The 19,045-nt window shown below is 29.3% G+C and overlaps 1 protein-coding gene across 4 annotated transcripts in view; it reads left to right on the top strand.

Annotated features, from left to right (window-relative positions):
* The first annotated feature begins 4,275 nt into the window (after positions 1–4,275).
* The window catches only part of LOC107439279 (1-phosphatidylinositol 4,5-bisphosphate phosphodiesterase zeta-1), an 80,710-nt gene continuing 65,940 nt past the window's right edge, over positions 4,276–19,045 (top strand). The window contains exon 1 of one of the 4 annotated variants that reach the window (XM_087157892.1): positions 4,276–4,432. In XM_087157892.1, the coding sequence (XP_087014018.1) occupies positions 4,390–4,432 (43 nt within the window). In that variant the 5' untranslated portion in view covers positions 4,276–4,389. Of the gene's footprint in view, positions 4,433–8,983; positions 9,253–11,735; positions 11,924–18,720; positions 18,871–19,045 lie in introns of those variants that run through there. The other 3 variants (XM_087157890.1, XM_087157891.1, XM_087157893.1) reach the window with 3 other exon arrangements.

Raw genomic sequence — 19,045 nt, 5'->3', positions numbered from 1 at the left:
GTACATAGTTTAATATTGTGCCACATTGTCGGCCCCCTAATTTGTTTATAAAATTATTTCCTTTTATGTTAGTATTGACGACAGAAATGGGCTACGGATAGCGCAGAGCAGAACTCTCTATGTGGCAACACTTCGCATGCTTTCACCATTAGCGTGTGGAGAATCATGGAGGAAGGAAGTACGTTAGTTTCTGTCTTGATTTTCATGTAGATTAAAATCTTTTAATTTTTAAAACTGTATGGAACTGAAAACTACATTAAACATAGTTCTAAAGGAAAGTATCATAGAAATTTTTAAAAAAAATTTTATTAAATAAAAACGAAAAATATGAAGAAGGGGGAAATATCGTAGTACATTCCTATACAACTGAAAAGAGGAGGAGAGGGAAGGGAGAGGAGCCAAAGGCCATGAAACCGGTCTCTCCCCAGATGGCGTATTCGAGCGTGGCGATCACCTATTCTATTTATGTTACAGTATTGCAAAATAAATTTAAATTTTTTTTTTATTAAACATAATTTTTAAATATTGGCGATGTCCGGTGATTCGAACCTATAAGTATGATTTGTCATATATAATATCAACAATTAAGCATACAACAAATCTATAATAAAATAGAGTTAACTAACAGGTAAAGAAATAGATTTGCTATAACCATAGTAGTATATATTCTGCCCCCTTAAGAAAATAATGCCCTCTTTTTCTTATTTATTAGTGAAAATAGAATATTTGTCACTCGCTGTGTTCTAACAGTATAAAAGAAATTCCCATTTTCTGTTAACCTTTTTGAATTGTATAAAAATCACCAAAATGTTTAAAATTTAATTGCTTCGAAAAATAATTCGAAATTTTTAAAAAGAGACCAGTTTTTTTTTCTTCTTCAGTCATAAGAATATAAAACGGCAAAAAAATTATTTATTATTACGATTAGTTTTTCTAAAAATTTGAAAAACCTTTAGTTCGTCCGAAATCTAAACAAAGTGAGATGAGTTACCCATTTACAGACGCAAAAAAAAAAGAAGAAAAGCTATATTTACTAATAGTTTCCATTTAACTGATTCATAATGAACAAGAAAAAAAAATCTTCGACAAAATAACTGCACTAATAACATTTTTATATCGGAATGTTCATTGGTTTCAGATTCATTTCTTTAAGAATCTGAAAAATCTCATAATTGTGAAATTATTAATCTGAATGTGAAATAAATGTGAAATTATTAATCTGAAATGCATGCTCGGCGAAAGCATGCTTTAAGATGTTGTTTTCCTCGCCCTGACTACAAGTTTTTTTTTTTCACACTAAATTAATGTGCGTTTTCTTAAAACCCGCTTTTCAAAATTTATTTAAATCCGCAACAAAGTCAGGCTACTTTTTTTTTAAAATCATATTTACAGAAACGACATTTTGATAGGAAAAAAATATTTGACTGATAACAGTGAAAGTTTTCCATTCCTAAAATTCTTTTAGAAGGAACCGTGATTGGTTCAGGGGATAGAGCGTTCGCCTTCCAATATGAGGTTGGCTGGTTGATACGAATTCCGCATCCTTCTTGCACAGACCACAGTAATGACGTGAAATATCTTCAGTGGTAGACGGATCATGGGTTAGAGCAGTGTTTCCCAACGTGGGGCCCACGCCCCACTGGGGGGCAATTTGATTATTGATGGGGACAATTCGAAAATGGACTCAACACGAGTTTAACCGTTTTGTTCCGGGTCATTTAAATGCAATGCAAGATTTCGGTGCCAAAATTGAAAGAAAAAATCAAATTCTTAAATAATTGCAGCCAATAAATATTATAAATTCTTTTGACTAGACCAGAATATCAACTGGGTTTTTGGCATCGTCAAGTTAACTTCCCTGCAGCAGAGACTTTTAAACTTAAAAGAAAAATTTTGAAAAGAGGACAGCAGTGAAGTCTCTATTTACTGCTCACACTTCAACTCATAATCGTATTCTTGAGGCTAGTTATCAAATTTTTTTATTCATCGCTAAATCTGGAAAAAATCATACTACAGGAGAGAATTTAATAAAGCCGTCAATATCAGCATCTATTAAAACGATTCTTGAAAAAGATGACGAAGATGCAAAAGCTATGTCACTCAGTAACAATACTGTTAGCAGAAGAATAGACGAAATGAGTGAAGATATTGAAAACAACATGACGAAAACAAGAAAATTCTCAGTGCAAATCGATGAATCAATTTTGATAGACAGTGTGGCAGTATTGATAACTTACGTAAGATATATTGATAAAGGACATTTTGCAGCAGAAATGTTGTTCTGTAAAAGATTAGAAACCAACATGACCTCCAACGATATATATATAATAAGCTAGAAAAGTATATAGATGTCAGTAATGTACCAATAAATTCATAACATCTTGTGCTGCAGATGGTGCTCCTGAGAAAAATGGCCTCTTAAAATTGATGAAAGATGAGAGTCCAGAAATGATTCTCGTGCATTGTGTTAATCATAGGGAAAACTTGGTAGCTAGAAACATCTTGCCTGTTCTGAATGATGTACTACATTCAGTAATCAAGTGCATCAATGATATTAAAGCTAATGCTAAATGTGAGCTTCTCTTCAAGCTATTTTGTGAAGAACAAAATGCAGACCATGTTAGACTTTTACTTCACACTGAAGTAGGATGGCTCTCTAAAGGGAACTGCTTTAAAAAATTTATGGAACTGTTATTCTTAGTGATTTTTTAAGCGCCAAACCTAAAATGAAGTATCAGTTAACAGTCGATGATAAAGCATTTGTGAGTTTTTCAGCCGATATCTTTGAAAAACTAAATATATTAAATAAGCAACTTCAAGGAACAAATAAAACTCTTGTTGATGCAAAAGCGAAGATATTTGGTTTCATTACCCTTATTGAATTATGTCTGATATATATTAACAACATTGGCACCAAAAGTGTGAAGTAAATAATACCGCTCTACTTGTTATTGTCGATGATCTGAAAATTCTATCGGCTGATTTAAAAGAAAGATTCTCTGATTTAAAACAAATTGATTTACCAACATGGATGATGCAGACGAAGTTAGTGGATTTGTCTGATATATCAAATATGCAGTATCAAGAGGAACTCGCAAAAATGCAAAGTGATGAGTCAGTTAAAACTTTATTTAATATAAAGGGAGTGATGGCAGGGCTTTGTGAGAAAATCAAATACTCAAATTTAACCAAATGTGCAAGAAAACTATTGCTACCGTTTCCATCTTCATATTTAACTGAATTTGGATTTAGTGTAAATGATTTATTGCTAAAAAAGGAAATCGTCTGGATATAACACAACGGGGAGACTTGAAACTGAAGCTAACCAAATTGTAACCTAACATAAAATCTCTGTGTAGCAAGGATCTCACTAAATTAAAATATTAAATTATTGTAGAAAAATCTTTATTAAAACTATTTGAATTTTAGTTTTCATTACATGTTTTGAAAATTTATTTACTGTGTTTCGTTAACAATTTCCTAGTGATTTCTTCCTAAAACCTATCATTTAAGTTTCTTAAGTGAACAATTCAATTTTTTAATATTAAAAATTATGTATCTGCTACATAGAGGGGGGGGGGTCATAAGAATTTTAGAACGGCTTAGGAGGGGCATTGCACAAAAAAGGTTGGGAAACACTGGGTTAGAATCTCTTGCCGTCTGGTTCACCGTGGGAGGTTCTCGTGGTTTTACTCTCCATGTAACGCAAATGAGGGTTAGTTCCTTCAAAAATACCTCCAGGAAGGTAAATTTCACCCAATACTTGATCCAGGAGTACTATTGACTTCTGGATTGGGTTCAAAAATGACAAGGCTACGGAGTTGAACATTAGTAGTCGTAAACCCAAAAAATTGGGTCGGCTGTTCAACGACGTTTATAAAATAAAATAAAATAAAAGTTTTAGAAGATGCTTTTGATCAACACATATTTGTTTGTTACAGTGGTTCTTGTTTTAAATATCGCCCCGCATTCTTCGGAAATAATGTCATCAAACAGTTTCAGATTCTTCGAAATCACAATTCTTTCTTTTCATTTCCCCCGTAAAACATGTATATGAATGACGTTTATTAAAAATATCGACTTGATTACAAGGGAAATTTAATTTTACCAAGCACTGACACATTTGCGATATCAAATTTTTTTTTAGTTACGATTCTTTGAGTAATACTCCATACGCATTTATTTAAAATAATTTCACGTTCATTTCTGCGAAAATTTCTGTTCCATATTTGGCATCAATGATAAAAAAATCCTATAAAACGGGCTTTCTAATTTATCTTATCTTCTAAAGCATTTTGATAAGTCTCACAATTCTATCAGTTTGAATACCTTTTGTTCGAGAGAAAATTTACTCGGGAATGTGTTTGTAAAATCTGCTGAAGTAGCGAAATGGAATCAAATATGGATGAAAAAGATTCGTCCATTGCGGAAAGTATGTTTTTTTTTCACATACCATTTATAGATAGTTTTTCAAATAACTGTAACTGTATAGTGCGAAATTGAAATAAATTTTTTATTTTTTATTTTACCATCATCAGTATCGCGAAATGGAAGTAAATAATTTATTGCAATGAATTTGGTTTTTGTAATCAGCAAATTTCATTGACATATCCTTTCATTAAGCATTTCAAAGGAAAATGAATTGTTAGGCCTATACAATTTCTTTTCATTAAGCATTTTGAGAAAAAATGTATCGTTAAGCCTATACAATATCCTTTCATTAAGCATTCTGAGAAAAATGAATTGTTAGGCCTATACAATATCCTTTCACATATCCTTCCATTAAGTATTTTGAGAAAAATAAATTGTTAGGCCTATAGAATATCCTTTCATTAAGCATTTTGAGAGAAATGAATTGTTAGGCCTATACAATATTCTTTCAAATATCTTTTCATTAAGCATTTTGAGAAAAATAAATTGTTAGGCCTATAGAATATCCTTTCATTAAGCATTCTGAGAAAAATAAATTGTTAGGCCTATAGAATATCCTTTCATTAAGCATTTTGAGAAAAATGAATTGTTAGGCCTATACAATTTACAAACCTACATATTTAGAGATATTGTTAAAATGATATCCTATCTATAAATAGACCATCTCATATCATTTTAAGAATATCTCTAAATTTGTTGAATAACATTGGCAAGAACTCGCTGTGAGTCCTGCTAAGGTTTGACCATTTCAACACGCGTTGGATAGGCAACCCATTCATTGTATACATAGGGTTTTCATTAGATATTTTTTAACTCTTTGGTTTAGATACGTTTATATATTTGATACATCGTTCATCTTTGTCAATTAATATTTTTATAAATTGTTGCATATATGTAGCGTAAAAATACCGTCAGATGAAAATGGTGACTCGTCCATATATTCGCATGGAATAGCACATGATGCGATCCAGTTTTTCTCTGATGATAATCCACGTTATTTAGTTGTCATAGAAAATAATTAAAATTGAACAGATGTTTACTTGTAAAATTATTCTAAATTTAAAGGTATTTACTTGTAATATTTATTCATCATCCTTTCCTAATGTTCTCTTTATACTATTATGTTTTTGATACTTATTTCAAATTCAAGACTTGTAATAAAAGCGATGAATCTTTAATATCAAATAATCCTGTGAGATTATAGAGCTTCTGAGTTACGTTAATAACGGTAGCGCTAACCCTATTTTCCACTCTTTTTTACAACCATCGTTGAACAGCCGACCTAACTTTTTGGGTATACAACTACTAATGTTCAACTCCGTAGTCTTGTAATTTTGGATCCCATCCAGGGGCCCTACCATGAACTACCGGGAATGGAATGAAGATTCCCGGCTGGAAAGTGAAACTGGGAAAGTTTGGTTCCATGAATGCTCAATACCGTACCATGAACACTCCCTTGGAATCGGACATTCCACGATAACTCGCTCTCAGGGCGTGGCTAAAATTTAACCAATCACACAATTTACTTTAGATTTTCTTTTTGAGTTTGGCAGCATTAGCATGAGTAAAACGAAACGAGCTTCTGCTATTTAGATAATATTTTTGACTAATTATTGTTTTATTTTTATAATGTTTTTTGTTTTCATTAGACTAAAAAAACATGAACTGCGAATACTTTGAAATATTCTTCAATTTATTATACATATAATTTTATTAATTAAAAACTGTCATATTTATCATGTATAATTCATAAAATAAAATCCTTTTTTCATAATAAATATTTCTGATATATCCCTTAATACGTTTCATTATTTATTTTAAATATTTTTTAAAAAGTACAACTCTTAAAATAATGATAATATTTTAATGAATTAAGATTCAAAATTTCGTGCCTGAGAACTGCAAGTAGATAGATTACTAATTATACTAGTTTTTAAATCTAAACTAATTCCCAGAAAGAATTCAAATTTTATCAGACAAAACACTCAACGCTTAACTTGATCTCTTTGAAATTAATTTAATTTCAGAAAAGTTCATTAGTTTTCAATTAAAATTGTAACAATATGAATGACTAAAAATTTACTACTTTGCTTATTACTTTGGTTTATTTGTTACATTATAAAAGTGACTGTTTTTACTGATAGTTAAATAAATATGTTCACAGGAAATTAATTTCTAGATCTGCGTAAAATTTTTTCCGTGATTTGTAAAATCATTTTACGTATGAAATACTTAAAAATTATAGTTCAGGGAACTACTTCCGCAGCTTTTATAGTATATATTTTAATGGAAGAATGAGAATAAAAATTTTTAAAATGAGTAAGAGAAGAAATAAATACAAATTTCATAACTATTTTTTGAAACTTTTTTGTATTTCTTATTATAAATAAATTGTTTACTTTATAATACATCATGCCAGTAAAAAATTCTTTTAAATGTGCTGCCATTGGTGTATAGTATAAAGAACTATCGTTCGAAAGGAAGTTAAATATTGTTGAATTAAAAGTTCATCGAAAGAAAATTAAAAAAAGAAATGATTGGAACTTCAAAAAAGGGTATTGGCCAAGTAATACATCCCGTAATAATAAAATAGAAATAGTAACAATTATTATATAATGAGAGCATAATTATTTTTAGATTGCCGTAATTTCTTAGTTAACTCTGAAAGTATATTTTCGTTCACACATACTAATGAAACAAAACATTTCTCTTTTAATTATCGTCTTGAAAATGGCTCGGGCACGTTTATCTTTTAGAAATTTTGTTATCTTCTCTCATGAAATAGAAAAAAATTAAGACATTCATCGACGAAATATCGTATTTAGTCCTTAAAAATTCATCATTCCCTCCTTGGAACGACGATTCCAGGTGCCGGAGACTGGTTGGAATGTAACCGATTCCAATTCCAGCCAAGAAACTCTTTCCAAGGTGTTCGTGGTGGGGAAAAATAATTCCCGTTGGAACGTGACGTCATTCCCAGATGGAATTTCATTCCATGGAGCTCATGGTAGGGTTCCAGAAGACAAGGAAACTCCTGAATCAAGTATTGGGAGAAATTTGCTTTCGTGGAGAACTTTTCGACGGAACTGACTCGCATTTGCGTCACATGGAGAGGAAGACCACGAGGAACTCTCACGGTTAGCTTGACGGCAAGGGGACTCTAACCCATGATTCGTCTACCACTGAGGATATTTTGAGTCAGCACTATGGTCGGTGCAAGCCGGATGCGGAATTCGTATCGACCAGTCATCGCTGGGATTCGAGCCCGGTTCGCCTTTAGGCAACCGCTCTATACTCTGAGCCACCACGGCTCATTTTCCACTCTTGAGCGATACTGCGCATGCTCAGAAACAGCGTATTGCATCTCGCAAATTAAAAATGGAGACCAAAAAACGCTTGGTGAATAACCGACGAAATATTTCTCCTTAGAGAACCATTTAAACATTTATTTCTTAAATGAAAAAAAGGATGTAGAAACGAGTGTGAAATAAAGTAATTTTCAGATTAATTAAAAAATTCGTAATATCATTACATTTATGAGGAAAAAAATTATAAAATAAACAGGAGATGCAAAAAGAAAAAGAAGCTGTGATCGGGTGGCGACTGGTAAGCAGTTTTTCAATCGCCCTTTGTCATATTTATTTGAACTGTAACTGCTGCCAAATCGTTAATTTTGTCATATCTTCGATGCTTCACGCCAACATATGAGCTGGATTAAACCAATCCCGTGAAATGAAAGCAACTGCGATGTTGTTATCTTATGCCACTTGTCAGTACTGACAAGCCTGTTTTAAAGGCAGAGGTGTGCGTTTCTTCTTGTTTTTCAGTGGCGCCATCCATGGCCAAGAATTTGACTTCCATCACACAAATACGTCACAGCCCGTTATACAGGAATGACACATTTGCGCACCATTCATCCTCAGATCGTAATTTTGACCTGAACCAAAGCACGATTAATCTCCTATCCAGTGCCCCAGCGGTATTGATTTGTTATGGGAACTTGGAAGACTTTGTGACCCCGACAGATTTAGCGTGCACCAGTCACCATATTGAACACTTGGAGTTTTCGGTCGACGGGGATCGAACTCACGACCTTGGCGGGGCATGGCGCCCTACCAACCAGGCTCTTCTTGCCTCCATAACTGCAATAATGGGGAAATTTTATTATTATTTTTTAGTTTTTATAAATATATTTTTACTGAGCGCAATATCAAAAAATATATGTATATCCAAGAAAAAAAAATCTATAGCGGTTTCATTTCTTAATTTTATTTTGATACACAAATGCTCCATTTTTTAGTTTGGTGGCGATTTTTTTTTTTTTTTTTTTTTTTGCAGCACAATGCATTATTTTTTAATTATTTGCAAATGAAAGAATTATTTCCATTTTGACATTTACTGTTCTTGTAAAATATTACATTCATAAATATTTCTTTTACTCCAATTGTTTTGTTCAGTCATAGTTATCATAGCATTTTGCTCTTAGCGTGCATATGTTACTATGACAACTGCAAAACAACATGTCAAAAGGAATTGATCTCTAAACATATGCAGGTGAATTTTCTTCAGATAGATTATTTTCGAATGTCATGTGTTCTTCAAGATAACTTCCTCCAACTCTTTTTTATTCTTTTTTTTTAAAATTTAAATAGATAAAAATGCAAAAAAAAAATTTTTTTTGATCTTAAATAGCCAGATTAAGATCCTTATCATTTAAGTTAAATGTCAATTAATATACTTCTAATTTAATCATCATGGCACAGAAGAAGCAAAAAATAACTCGAAGATTGGTGCGTCGTTCTCCCGTTATTAAAAGACAGCGTAAGCATTAATTATTCATACGTAATTATTAAAATTTGATAATTATGAAAATAAAATCTTCGATGAAATATTATTGTATATTACAAAAAAAATGTATTCCAATAAAATTCGGAAAGCGTTAAATAATTGACTAGCTTATGCATTTATTTATTAAGCTCACTAAATAACATATTAATTATGTTTCTATCCGTTAAATGCTTCTGAATCTTTTACTTTAATCGTTCTTTTCAAGACTTTTGCTGCAATTTTTTTGAAAATTTAAGTTTTCAAAATATTTAAAAAAAAATTTCTAAACAACAAAGAAAGGGGAAATGTGCATAAAATTATGAAAACGTTCGTTAAAAATTCAATAAATTATTAAATAATGTGTGAATAATGTAATTTTCTACTCCAAATGTTGATGTGGTATTCAATATTTGAAATGAATGTTCTAAATAAAATTGAAATAAATAAAATATATTGATAAATGAAATAAATAATAATAAAATAAATAATAATAAAATAAATAATAATAAAATAAATAATAATGAAATAAATACTAATAAAATAAATAATAATAAAATAAATAATAATAAAATAAATAATAATAAAATAAATAATAATAAAATAAATAATAATAAAATAAATAATAGTAAATAAAATAAATAGATTGATAGAAATAAAATTGAAATGCTCTTCAGAACCGTAAATGCGAAGTTTCATATGACATTTTAAAACTAGTACCATTTTATTTCTCCAAAAGTGTAATATTTTTTATGATATGTACAGTGATCTAAAAATTCTAAATTTAGAAAAAAAGAAATAATAAAGAAAAAAAGTATGTAATTTTTATAATTGCTTTATCTACATTTTTTAATGAATAGTTTAAAATAGCAAACCATGATAAAATGACAAACGATAAAGACGCGACAATAAAACGACATATTTAATACCTTTGCTCTCGTTTCTCAGTCATACATATTTTTAAACTCAAATACTACCAAAAAACAAGAAATTAAATTATTGATGTTTTTTTTCCCATTTACATTTATTTGAAGAACGACTTTTAAAGAATTGATTGAAAATAAATCATTATTTCTTATCATGTCTATTTTAAACTGTTGAATCAACTACTATGATATTTTTCTTTTCTGTTTGCATTCATTTGAAGAACGATTTTTTAAGAGACGATTGAAAATAAATCATTAAGATTTTTTATTATGTCTATTCTAAAATGTTGAATCAACTACAATAATATTTTTTTTTCTATTCACATTCATTTGAAGAATGATTTTTCAAGTGTTGAATGAAAATATATCATTAAGATTTCTTATTACGTCTATTCTAAACTATTGAATCAACTACTATGATATTTTTCTTTCCTATTTACATTCATTTGAAGAACGATTTTTCAAGTGTTGAATGAAAATATATCATTAAGATTTCTTATTACGTCAATTCTAAACTATTGAATCAACTACTATGATATTTTCTTTTCTATTTACATTCATTTGAAGAACGATTTTTCAAATGTTGAATGAAAATAAATCAATAAGATTTCTTTTTAAGTCTATTCTAAAAATGCTGAATAAACTACAATGATATTTTTCTTTTCTATTTACATTCATTTGAAGAATAATTTTTAAAGAGTTGATTGAAAATAAATTATTTTTTCTTATTATGTCTATTTTAAACTGTTGAATCAACTGCTATGATATTTTTCTTTTCTATTTACATTCATTTGAAGAACGATTTTTTAAGAGATGATTGAAAATAAATCAATAAGATTTCTTTTTAAGTCTGTTCTAAAAATGCTGAGTCAACTACTACGATATTTTTCTTTTCTATTTACATTCATTTGAAGAACGAGTTTTCAATTGTTGAATGAAAATAAATCAATAAGATTTTTTTTTATGTCTATTCTGAAAATGTTGAATCAACTACCATGATATTTTTTTCTATTTACATTCATTTGAAGAACGATTTTTTAAGAGATGATTAAAAATAAATCAATAAGATTTTTTATTATGTCTATTCTAAAATGTTGAATCAACTACAATAATATTTTTTTTCTATTCACATTCATTGGAAGAACGATTTTTAAAGAGTTGATTGAAAATAAATCAATAAGATTTCTTATTACGTCTGTTCTAAACTATTGAATCAACTACAATAATATTTTTCTCTATTTACATTCATTTGAAGAACGATTTTTAAAAAGATGGTTGAAAATAAATCAATAAGATTTATTTTTATGTCTATTCTAAAAATGTTGAATCAACTACAATAATATTTTTTTTTCTATTTACATCCATTTGAAGAACAATTTTTTAAGAAATGATTGAAAATAAATCATTAATATATCCTATTACGTCTGTTCCAAACTGTTGAATCAACGACGACAAAGGTATTTCGGAAACGAAGGTGTATGACCACACTATTACTACCTGAAGCGCCGGCTACGTCATATTTTTGATGACGTTTCACTTGGCAAAACTTGTTGCCGCAACAATAGTGGGAAGAAATGAGCGGCGGAAAGTTACATTTAGATGAAAGAGAATAATTATGTTGTAAACATTGGCGCATCTTTATCGCTAGTATTTTTTTTTTCTTCCCTCTTTTGACAATATGAGATGTTTTTGTTTTTCCCAGCGCGATGAGTTTAAAGACGAAGAAGAAGCATGTCAGAAAGGTAAGTTCTCAAATAAAACAACACATTTACTCACTGTTATTTTCATGTGTATTTTACAGCTCAATAGAACTTTTTCTTTTTTTTAAAATTACCTTATAGTATTAAGCATTTAATAAGTTATGCAACACAGAAAAATACTTCGATTCTGAGACTCCGATGTTTCATACTTAAAAGATAACTTGATAAAAAAAAAAAGGAACAATCAATTCTCGACTTAATTTCTTGAATTAAATGTTAAAACTATTATACGGTCTACGCACTTATGTACCCTTCCATTAGAACGACCGATTCATAATGTCCCGTGTGCTAATCCATAGACACAATGTTATCATTATGTTCAATAGAACGTCTGACTGAGCTGTTCCTTCCTATATAGGGACCGAAATTTAGTCATTTAATTCAGGAAAAACTTCAAAGAAATTATTTAAACCATCATTTCCTTCGATATCATCACATAATAAGTGTAAAACACTTTGAACCCTTCCTTTGAATGAAGAACATATCCTCTTAAATTCTCATCCATTTGGTCCGAAAGTTATGGTCCTTCGTAGCACCGTCTTTACGTAAGGGCACACCCGGGCAGGGGCCCCTGGCACTCAGGGGGCCCTCGAGAATCTTACTTTTTATAAATTGTATTTAAAAAAAAAAAAACTGAGGATAGACAACATTGCTTTATATATTTTATTAAAAAAAAATGTTTTTTCTATTGTATAAAGCGTGTATTTTGTTTTTATTTCTACAAATGGTGATTAATTATCATAACACAGACCTATAATTAGAATGATTTATCACCAGGGAAACTTAAAAAGGCCCTCGAAATCTATTTTTCTATTTATTAGACGCACTCTAAGATTCTATATAAAATCTTAATTATCTGGTGATACTATACAGCTTTATTGTTTTTAAGTGACTGAAACCGGTTTACACTTGTTTACGTTAGTGCATCAATCGGTTAAATTAGACCATATATATAAATTTGACGAGAGGAGAAATTTGACGATATATTATTTAAATATAGAATATTTATTATATCAAGCATTATATCAGTATATTATAATTATTAGATCAAATTATTTGACGCACTGTAGTTTTTTTTATAATTACATATTTTGCACGAGTTTATATGCAATACTTTTATATTTAAACATACATGTAAAGGGGTTTTTATTCAGAAGATTTTTACATACTTATATACTTCCTGTTTGCATTTATTTTTAAAGTATTGCATTGCAGTGTTGACCAATTGATTCAGGACCGTAAACAAATGAGAAACCGGTTTCATCCGGGTAAAAACAATACAGCTGTATAGACAGCTTGCTAATTATAATTTACATAGAATCTTATATTGTGTCTAATAATATTGGCCAGGGACTGTATATTGCGATGGCGTTTTTGGGTACTCGAATCTCACTTCCTGTTGATATATCATTGCGTACCTGAAAAAATATTTATGTTAAATAAAATTAATGTGAGCAAGTTTTATGTTAAGTCATAATGTCTCTAAAAATGCATGACCTCCACCAACTCTGTTTAGAATCTATAGAATTAGTTAAATAAAATAATAATCGAAAGAATTTATACAATTACATAGCACTATGGGACAACAACTTTTAAACTGTTTATGCTTGATGTGCATTGAAAGAAGTTTAAATAACTGCTCAGTTCGACGAAATAATCAATATCTTTTGATTTTCTTTTTCATTATTTTAATTCATTATTCATTATTTTAATTACCTTCCATGGTTTTCAAAGTTTAATTATTCGAGGATTGCAACTGGTTACCATGTCATTTTTTTAAAAAAAAAATTATGCATAGTCTAAAAATGCTTTATTTTATATACATTGAATTTTTGGGGTAATCAAAATACGTCTTAAATTTCTTAAAATTATTGCATATTTTAAAAATGCCTTATTTTATGTATATGTAATTTTTTAGTTCGATTTTAAACAGTATGCGCCCTGCATGCTATTAAGGCGGCCCTAGTTTTTCATAATCTGTTTAAGTTTCATTTTTATAGGATACTTTAAATTTATACTCCTCTTGTTTGAAAATTGTTATAAAAAAGCGTTGTTTTGTTAAAAAGTGTCGCTATGAGTTAATATTTATGTCATATAAGTGCATTCGCGATATAACGAAGTTCGGTTTCGGCTACACCACGAGAGTTCTGATTATTTTATAATACTATATGCTAGAATAAGATGCTAAAAGTTAATCGTGAGATTGGAATAGTGAATGTATAAACCAACATTTAATGTGGAAAATCAATAATGGAAAATCATCATTTATGAAATAAGAATTAAATCCTCGCACTGTTAGACTCGTCGGTTTACGGCCCTGAAACTTATGAGTGCATTTAATCGTGTTCTACATGCAAGTTGCATTCATTATTCGTATAAAACATTTTTTAGGATGCTTAAGAAGATGTCTGAACTTAGACGAGAAATTATATAAATGCTGAAATTCATTCATTAATCAAATTTCAGTTAAAATTACGAGACTTGTTTCACAGAACTGTTCTCATACCTGAACGTTTTAATGGCAATTTTTATGTCTCCAACTCTTAACAGGTGCAATATTTTAGTTCTAAACATTAACCTCCTTGTGTACATAATATACTTGTATGAAACGAAACAATGTTTTTCTCTTTTTTTCCCCCCATTTGTTTTAGAAAGATGAAAACGTGCGTTTTCAGAACAGAAAGACGCATTATGACATTTCAATGTTGTTTCTCTTTTATTATTCATCTGGGAGAATTTTTTTTTATGTGTTCTTTATTTTATGTCACCAATCCAAGGACATCTGAGAGCACATCGCGCTATCTGAGAGTACTACATTTTGTAATTTTTCATAACTAACTTTTCAGGGTTTATTGGGACAGTGACAGCAGAAGTATCTCAAGAGTCGGGGTATATATATATATATATATATATATATATATATATATATATATATATATATATATATATATATATATATTGTATAGAGAGAGTGAGAGAATTGACCGAATTATTATTTAGTAACAGTCCGAGTGTCTGAAGCACACATAATTAAAAATTCGAACTTTCAATTTTAACTTCATGGTTCGAATTGTTTTCAAATTAAAATAAAATTAATGAAAGAAAGTGTTTACCTGTAATTTATTTATCTCTCATTTACCGTTCTTTAAAAAAAAAATTTTTAATATTGTTTCACTTCTTTTAAAAAATTATGTTCGCTGGGACATTTGAAACCAAGACTTTCCTTATCGGTCAGCAAAAGGGACATACATTTTTCTTTTTTGCGGGTGGATGAGTATAAGGGATGATCTGGTAATAATTTTCACCAAGGAAATGTTAAAATTCGTTTGAAATTCATGCATTTTTTTCGAAAGTCTCTTCTTCAAATTTTTTTTAAAGAATTTCTTAAGACGCAAAAAATTCTCTTTTTTTTTATTGTAAATTTAATAACACAAATATTAAGTGAAAAATGTTGATCTTAAAAGGGTCGGTATCCTTCTTTTATAAAACGGGAGGCCCCCTTTGCCCCCGGTTCCACGGTCCCTGTATGGAAACATCCCAAATTTAAAAAATCTCTCTCTCCTATTTCCGCAAACAACAAAAATACATGTAAAAATTTTATTTAAACAGCAATTTTTTAGCTATATTTGATCTATCTCAATTAGATTCTCATTTCGTAAAACATGATTTTCAGAACACAAAAATATTACTTTTAAAATGAATCCTGGAAGAAAAAAATCACTGGAAAAAAAGTCTTTTTCAGATCGCAATGTAAAATTTATACACAAAATGGTGGTCATAGGTTGTTCTCTTAGAAATTTATGTAAATTTATTTCTTGCATTAAGCATTTATTCACATGTAAATATATAATTTAAAAAAAAATATATAAACAAGGATTAATTCGAAGTGTAAGGAAGGAAAATTTAAAAATTTTATACATATTTTTAATTATATATCTTCTATAATAGTATAATATCATATATTAGGTGTTAATTATCAATATTCTCTCAGTTTGTTTATCTTATGATAAGTTAAAAATATTTAATTTATCATCTTAATATATCTATATGGATGAAATTCTCACAAAAATTGTGAAAATTTCCATAAAAAAAATTTTTTTTTCTTCAAAAAAATCACTTGCTTAAAAAAAATTATTTTTATTTGGTTATCATATCATAATACGATAAGAGCAAATATTAGTATTAGAAATTATTTAAACCTCGTATGAAAAAAAGAAATAAACGTATTAAAAAGTATAAAACATTGAAATTTCCTTTCCGTAAACTTCAAACTAATCCTTGAATATTAATTAATTTTGAAACAACATTTAATTAATTCATTTATTTTTCCGGGCTGTTTTTCCAGTACTTTTTTTTCCGTTTACCTGAGAATACCAGTTCTCAAGCATGACTATTTTTATTGACTTCAATTTTACTTTTAGTATCTCTTTGGCAGAATAATTTGCATTAATTATTGATAACAAGAAAATCGATTCTATACGTGAATTTGTTCTATAAAACTTTTTTAAAATCCAAGGGTCTCTTCGTTTTGCTTTGTCTTCTGTTCAATTCCTAGTAAACTGATACCAAAGAATTCTCTACTAAAATTGAACTCGCCCACTTCTCTTTTTCCGATATAATAAAGATGTGAAAGCTCCGCCAAAATAGGTCCAAAAAATACTGGATTAAGTTCCAGTATTACTTTTGAAGTACTAGACATAGTAAAGTATTCTTAATCAAATTAAGGCAACGAACAGAATAAATAATAACGTAATATTTTTTATGTTAATGTATCAGTAAAAGTATCCTTTAAAATAACACCTTGTTAGGCGAAAAATAATCGTTAAAAATAATACCGAGGCTGTAATGGCACCTATTCGTTTTCTTTTCCTGAGACTTACTCACAAAATAATAATAATATAAAACTTATTTCGCGACATCATTAAATGATAAATGCTAGAAAAGAGAAACAAGAGTACAATAATAAAGATTCTACGAGTTTGCTTAGTAGAGAGGTTTTATTATTGCCTGTAATGGTAAACATTGCGAAAGAACAAACACCTGCATTCAAAGCGTTTCTCTTTTGAGCCAGATAAAAGAAACAATTTACTCGCCGTCGGAAGGCACAAAAGCTTGTAGAACATTATGACGAATATTTAAGCATGTAACTACGTACAGTGGGCCAAAAAAAAAGGACCTATCTAAATTACTTTTGATCTAATGATTAGATCTTCACGTTCTAAGACGCATTTTTAATGGTTCGTAAGAGTGACCTCAAATATGCTAATTAATTAACGCAAACGATATTTTGAGTTACGAAATCAGACACAAAAACGTTCTTTCTCTGAATAAACACGACTTTTTTTCGAAGGATCCAAATTTCTGATCTCCGAAATATAGGGGGTTGTCGCACTCTGGGAAATATAGTCCCCATAGTTTGATCAGGTTTAATTCAAAGTTTGGACCCCTTAATGTTAATTTTATTTTTTGCGTACTTCGCCGTATCTAGAGAATTTTTCTAGCGAATTAAAAAAAAAAAATTGCACACACGTATGAAATTCGTTTATCCAGAGGTAGCTATGCAAAAAAATAAATTTCAGTATATATTTATTATTTTATTTAATAACAGTCGAAAACATTTTAAATTGTAAGGTATAAAATTTTTTACATCATTTTAAAGTATATCATTTATCATGGCAAAATATGAAACTTGTGCGAAATCGGCTAAATAGTTCCCGAGAAATCGAATTTTAAATATGCGACTTCCTTAAAATTCTATTCTACTGTTTCTTCTATTCTGACCAAACTATGGGAACCATATTTCCCAAACGGTGGCTACCCCCTATATATTGTGGGTCAGAAACTCGAATCCATTGAAAAAGAGGTATGTTTGTTCAGAGAAAGGACGTTTTTGTATCTGATTTCGTATTATAAAATGTCGTCTGCACTAATTAATTTTGAATGAATCCGAATTTCTCCTTAATCAACTCTCATCTTGGTATAATGCAATTGCGCGTGATTCTTCGGGAAAATGTTGTGTTCGTGACTTATTTCTCAAGGTCGAAAAAAAATCAAGCATAGAAAGGAAAGATTTTACAAATATTTCATATTCTAAAATAAATTTTATTACGACCTATACAAGCAAACATGCATCTTTTTAAACATTTTTAATACGACCTATACGAACAAACAAATATCGTTTTAATCATTTTTATTATGATCCATACAGACAAACATATATCCTTTTAATCATTTTTATTATGATCCATACGAACAAACATATATCCTTTTATACATTTTTAGTACGACCTATACGAACAAACAAATATCCTTTTAATAATTTTTATTATGATCCATACGGACAAACATATATCCTTTTAAACATTTTTATTATGATCCATACGAACAAACATATATCCTTTTAAGCATTTTTAATACGACCTATACGACCAAACATTTATCCTTTTAAACATTTTTATCACGACCTATACGAACAAAAATATATCCTTTTAAACATTTTTATTACGACCTTTACGAACAAACATATATCCTTTTAAACATTTTCATGATTTCAAATAGTGTTTCTTTAAACTTACCATAAAGCATTCTCAAATTTTATTTGCTTATTGTTTTCGAAAACGTTCTTTTAAAGCTAGCAGCCCTTCTAATAAGTCTTGGAAAAGCTCAGAAGAACACATTTTCATTCAGAACTGTGGTTAAAGATGATTTAAATTACTTGTCTCACATTACTATCTCAATTTTTTCTTCTTCCTTTTTCCCTTTGTCCTCTATTCCCTTCATTTATGAAACTTGGCATCAGTACGTGAGTGTCAAACATCTGTTATGATTGAATCATATTTTTAAAAGGACGTTTATTACTCGCCGTTTAACCCGTATTTTTCAGGAATTGATTTTGCGAGATATCATGTCAGAGGATGGGTCGGATGACGGTAAAAATTATTTCACTTTTTTTTTTTAAATTATCAATGAGTTTTATGATGTGTAGTGATAATATGCTTCTTATCTAATAATTCGACGTAATGTGAGTTTTCCATAAATTTATATCCTTTCGTGGCTAATTAATTCTTTATTTAATTTATTCAAACATATCTTTTTTTTTAAAAA

Source organism: Parasteatoda tepidariorum, chromosome 2, assembly GCF_982258835.1.
Source record: "Parasteatoda tepidariorum strain Cologne lab strain chromosome 2, Ptep-v5.0, whole genome shotgun sequence".
NCBI lineage: Eukaryota > Metazoa > Arthropoda > Arachnida > Araneae > Theridiidae > Parasteatoda > Parasteatoda tepidariorum.
This window is presented reverse-complemented; position numbering and strand designations above follow the sequence as displayed.